The 6,212-nt window shown below is 38.3% G+C and overlaps 1 protein-coding gene across 1 annotated transcript in view; it reads right to left on the bottom strand.

Annotated features, from left to right (window-relative positions):
- ADGB (androglobin) overlaps positions 1–86 on the bottom strand; it is a 109,352-nt gene extending 109,266 nt beyond the window's left edge. Inside the window, exon 1 of the mRNA XM_029962717.1 lies at positions 9–86. Coding sequence (XP_029818577.1) covers positions 9–86 — 78 coding nt within the window. The remainder of the gene's footprint in view (positions 1–8) is intronic.
- Between the last annotated feature and the right edge of the window lie 6,126 nt (positions 87–6,212).

The raw sequence follows: 6,212 nt of genomic DNA, 5'->3' as shown, positions 1-6,212 counted from the left end.
ATCCTCACCGCCTGCTTCAAGGAGCCAAAAACAGGGCGTGAAGTGCCTTTGCGGACAGAGGTTTGGCTTCGAGGGTGATGGTGCATTCTGATCTTCTGCGGCAGCTTCGAGGATCTTTCCAAAGAAAGAAACTTGTTTGCCAGTGGTACTAAATTAGGAGGAGCTGTCGGCTCTCTCGAAGGTAGGGAGGCCCTGCAGAGAGACCTCGACAAATTAGAGAGATGGGCAATCACCAACCGCATGAAGTTTAAAAAAGACAAGAACCGGATTGTGCAGCTGGGACAGGGCAACCCCAGATGTAAGTACAGACTGGGGAACGAGAGGCTGAAGGAAAAGGGACCTGAGGGCCCTGGTCGACGGCAAGCTGAATATGAGGCAGCAGTACCCTAGCAGCCCAGAGAAATTTTAAAACTAGATCATGCAAGTTTTTTTTTTCTCTTTTTATTTTCAAATGACGCAACTAATTCCTGATATGAAGCCTATGATTACCAAATTAATGGAATTCCACCAAGGTCAGGTAAAACTAACATTAATGTGCTGGCTTTGAGTTCAGCAGATAGTTAACTTCATCTTAGTTTATATGCAGAATTTTTCAAATACATGCCCCAGATTACATTATTACCAACAGCTCCTATTGCTCTTAACCTACTTGCTGTTTCCCAGTCTTTAGTGAGTGATAAAAAATTCTTTATTCAATTCAGTCTCAGTCTTTTTGAAATATATATTTTAAAAAAAAATCAATGAATATCTATTTGTCAAATTGCAGAGAGCAGGAGTAGATAAATAAGAGGAAAAATATGCAGTCGTTGCTACATCTAGAGGCTTGTTTTAGACAAATGTCAGATATTGATTTATATGAAGATGACAGGCAGCCAGATATATACTCATGAATTTTAAAGCAGAGAATTCTTCCATATCTTGGCATTTCCTTCAGCATTATGTCCAGCAGCATCCATTCTAAATAAGGTACTTTGGGGCACTTCTCACTTGGGAGCCAAATAAACATTTCAAGTTTATTTATTTATTTTCAAACTGAACAGTTGGTCTTCTCTTCAAACAATTATTCTATCAAATATTTATTAGAGCATATTGATTAAAAAAAAACAAACAAAACAACAACAAAAAACTAAAACAAAAAACCAACCAACCAAACAAACAAAAAACAACAAAAAACCCCCAACAAAACCAAAACAACAAAAAAAGAAACAGCAAAGAGAGAGGTGAGTTCAAACATTTGGCTACCTCTTTAGTACCAGCACAGTGCTGTTAACCTCCACACCATGCTGGATGCTGATGCCAAGTTGTAGACTGAGCTGGAATTTACAGGACTGAGTTTGTGATGCAAACTGCAGATAAAAACATCTCAGATAATCTGTGATTTCTATGTATTCCTCTGAATCCCCTTTTCGTTCCTATACTTACTAGGCAGAGAAAATACTATAGAAAAGTATCTATAAAACATTGGTGTAAGAGGCTACAAGTACTAGTTGGAGACAGCAGAACACTACCAAAACCATTCTCAGGGGTCTTGCAGTCCAGAATTAACTCTCCTCTGATTTTACAGAAGGCACAAGAATTTCAGAACAAGACAGGAAAAAGTTTTTTGCCTTAAGAGAAGGGCTGGGAGTGTGGTAGGGTGGCAAACCTTAATTAGAAATAGCTGAAGAGTAGGCTGAAGACAATCAGATTCTTCTCAGAGGTGCCAAGTGACAGGATTAGAATCAATGTGAAAACTTAAAACCAGGAAATTTCTATAGGAATACATGATCTTCCAAGGCCACTTCCAACATTACCTATTCTGTGATTCTGAGAAGTTCTCCATGAAAAAAAATGTTAAGGTCAAAATCAGACAGAGGCTTCTATAAGAACAGATGCTGCATCTTCAAGCATGAGGTTGCAACTAAATTAAGAGAGGAAAGGGAAATAAAATTGCTTTTGATTTTCTTTTTGTGTTTTGGAGACATTTTTTCCCCACTTCTTTTACCAAATGATAGGAAAATTTAGGTTCTGAAACTAATTCATTTAGAAGATCAAAAGAAGGGCACTCTTACTTCCACTACTCTTTCACTTACTAAGTGAAAGAGTAGGTGGGAGTGATATAAAGAAGGAACAGGTCAGTGGGGAAACTGTAAACAGGGGGAAGATAGCAGTGCATTGGCATTTCAGGAACAGCAGGCAGTAAAGAATCAGAATAAAAACTGAAGGGTGATCCAAAAAAGGGGAATTGTGAGTGAGAAAATAAAAACCCTGTAGTATGTGACAGAGCTTGAGAGGAGCAGTCTGTGCACAATTAGGAAGTCACATACTGAGGTGACATAGGCCAAGGAACTGAATTTGACCAAAACATCAAACAGATGGACTGAAACCTTTCACCAGCAGCTGTATTCTGTTAACTCTTAAGTAAGCCTGAGGTTAGGGAGAAAAGTGAGGAAAGGGATTATGAGAGATTTTTTGGGGTAAACTTGTGGAGTATGACAAGGTATAGGGGAAGAAAATTGCAGCCAGCTGCTTAACAGAAAATAGTCTTTGCCTAAGCCCAGGGCTTTCTGCCTGCTGCCATTTCAAAGATATCTTATGGTACCATGTCTCATCTGATCTTGTCAGGGACATGGTTTTTCTAGCATTCCAGCATCTCCTGAATTTGACATGGTGCTAGAAAGAACTCTGATGAACCCCAGCTGTGTTACTATCTTCACTTATCTTTTTTTAAAAATCACATTCTCATGCTAGTCTCATTTTGGAGAAACACAGAACCAAAATATTCAGTAAAATATCAAACAGCTGTCCAAGTCCAATTTAAATATCACAATACCATTGGGTCCCATGAGACTGCTCAGGGCGAATACTTAACTTCATGCTGAAGTGTTCCATGAATTAGGGATCACCACAATTTTGATCCTCTCTCCTCTTAAATCATCATGGCCAGGCTTCGTGAACGAAGATTTGGGAAGGGCTCTACCCACGTTTGATGCAAGCGCGTTGGTGGCTGAAAAGGCCAGTACGAGACAGGCACGTCTGGTTGCAAAAGGCACAACTTCTCTAAGGAGAAAGACTCCTTAGACGGTATATTCTGCAAGGCACGATTCTTTCTGCATTGCCTTTTCTCCTCAAGAGTGATCCCGCGTGCTTTCTCAAAAGCATCAGCAGCGTTATAGATGGTTCTCCACTTAAATATTGAACAGAATATAGTGTAGGCCCCAAGAGCAGGCGTCAGAGGAAATTCAAGTAGCTCAGAGAAACATGGCATTTCTTTTGTTAATTTTATATTTAATGATTCATAACAGGAATATCTTTCTCTGTCAAAATGAAAGGCTTCCTGGGTTTGATACTGTGCGAAAACCCTACCTGAAGTTTGGAGTTAAAGTCAACTGTGGTACTGTAGCTGTTGGAACTGTTAGAAAATGGAGATACAGACATAAGAGGTAGTATTCTAAATATTTGGCTAAAAGATACAATGAAATTGTGACTGTAGCCTGAGGGACAGAAGAAAATGTCTAGTTTTAAAATGAAAATACACAATGTTAATATAGTGCAACCTTTTTGCTGTAGAAACTATTAAATCCTCTAGTACACTGTTTTACTCTAGTATTTTGTTTTTTACAGTTAAGAATGTAACCTTTTTACAGGACATTTAAAAAGTTAAGTCTTCTTGTTCTAAAGTAAAGGCATGCTGCAGGTCACAACATATCCTTTCTGACAGTGATTAACTTCAGTGCACTTTTAAGTGAAGTTACAGGCTAAACACAAAAAGTTGTACTATTTTAAAAATGCAAAATATATGATTGCTAGATATGTATTTTTTAAAGTGTGATTAACATTCTTCATAAAAAGTCAAGAACAAGACCATAAACTGATATGTCTGCAAGATATATTAAAACTTGTTTACCAAATCTACCAAATCAACATAAAATACATTATCTTCTCTAAATAAATAAAAAAAAAAAAACAACACTACAATGTGGTTTACATTCTCTTACTTCTGAAACACAAAAATTACATAAGGTATTGCAACACTTGTGCCATCAGACGTATAAACAAGTTCCACCATCACTATTTGAACTATGCTGAGTCTCATCTAATTCTGCTTAAAACAACAACACAATGAAAAATGGCATCCCACTGGACCATCTGACAAAGTCCTTGCTCCTTAAACTACTAAATACTAGAAGGCAGTGATTTTTGGATATCTTGAGGCAAAGTACAGTTGAAAACAGTAATTCTCTAAGTTTCAAGCAAAGTAGTTTGCCTGTGTGGTGGGTTGGCTCTAGCTGGACACCAGGTGCCCACCAAAGCCACTCTATCACTTCCCTCCTCAGCTTGACAGAGGAAAGTGTAACAAAAGGCTCATGGTTCAAGATACAGACATAGATCACTCACCAGCTTCTGTCGTCGGTAAACAGACTTGACTTGGCGAAATTAGTTTATTACCAATCAAATCAGAGTAGGATAATGAGAAATACAAACCAAATCTTAAAGATACCTTCCCCCCCCTTCTTCAGCTTAACTTTACTCACAATTTTCTCTACCTCCTCCACCTAATGGCACAGAGAGGTGGGTAATGGGGGTTGCAGTCACTTCATCACACATTGTCTGTGCTGCTCCTTCCTTCTCAAAGGAAGGACTCCTCACATTTCCCCCACTCCAGCATGGGGCCCCTCTCATGGGAGACAGTCCTCTACAAACTTCTTCAGTGAGTTTTCCCCATCGGCTTCATAAACTGCTCCAGTGTAGGTCCCTTTCATGGGGTGCAGTCCTTCAGGAACAGACAGCTCCAGTGTGGGTCCCCCACAAGGTCCCGAGTCCTGTGAGAAAACCTGCTTCAGTGTGGGCTCCTACTCTCATGGGTAGACTTTTTGCTACATCAATGCTGGGACAGTACTGCCAACTAAAATTCACTAATTATAACCAAAGGCGCTTGGACACATTATGAACAGTAGAAATGGATAATATGGTCCAAATACTACACTACTTCAATACCACAGTCTACAGGACACTTCTGAGACAAAAATGTTAAAAAAATATACCCATCTGAATGCAAGAAACAAAGTCCATTATTCTGGATGGACACCAGCTACTGCTTTGATACATGCCAGTAAAGGGCAGGAGGGTTTAGAAACAGAGTTAACAGGCTGTCCATGCTATCTGTAATCTTTAGGAAGCCATGAGCTTTCCAAAAGACCAATCAGTTAAGCTTTCAGAAGGGTTATTACAATACGCAGGTTAAAAGTTCAAGTTAAAAAGAAAAAGAGAAAAAAAGTAAAACCAGAAGCCTGTATGTTTTATCAAAAGGCTGAACAATTTGTTTCATTAAATAGAACCTGCAAAAGACAAATAAAGTCCCTTAATGTTAACATGCCACATGAACCATAGCAGCTACGTTTTACTTTCAGTTACCTGGGCAATAAGGCCAGAAATCCTGCATATTTTAACTTCATTTAGAGTTCAGGCCAAATGACAATTTACCCAGTGATAAAGAGAATGAGTGCGGTGGTCTCACATATCTTTGCAAAAGAATGAAAGAACCAACAGAGATGCTGGCCCTCTGCTTGTACCCTTACCGAGCCAAAGCTATCCAAAGCACCATCTCTACCTAAAAAAGGTAGGGTTTTTTAGCATACTTGGGTCAGAAAGAATTTTGTATTTGCACAGAGCAAAATGATAAAATAACCATTTAGTAAAATTTATTCATATGAGTATGAAAGCCATGAAGGATGTCTAAGCAACAAGGTTTTCACTGACTGAATACTCTATTAGGTGGTGATAAAAAAAAGAGGCCATAATCACATATTTAAAAATACACCAAATACTTTTCCTGTTTACACAAATTGAAGCAGTGAAATGAGCTACAAACAGAGCATCATGATGCCCATGAACAATACAGGCACAAATAATCTTCAGTATATAGTTAGATCTGAATCTAGTATATTCCTTATATTCAATATTATTTTCCTACAGGACAAAGAACTCTGAAGTGACTTTTTGCATACTGTCAAGTGAATGATGTATTTCCATTCAGAATCATTATCTCTCTAGGACTTTATTATTATAATTTTTATTCCTGGCTTACTGCTAATCCCATTTCTTCAATCCTCTAGCAATTCATCATATGAAGGATGAAGGCATAAACACACTTAGAGAACTGTGTTTCTATAGCAAATAAGGTGTTCTGTTTAGAATCAAGGTCAGTAGCAAGGCATTAAGATAAGGAAGCA

Source organism: Manacus vitellinus, unplaced genomic scaffold (assembly GCF_001715985.3).
Source record: "Manacus vitellinus isolate BGI_N305 unplaced genomic scaffold, ASM171598v3 scaffold_4_pilon, whole genome shotgun sequence".
NCBI lineage: Eukaryota > Metazoa > Chordata > Aves > Passeriformes > Pipridae > Manacus > Manacus vitellinus.
This window is presented reverse-complemented; position numbering and strand designations above follow the sequence as displayed.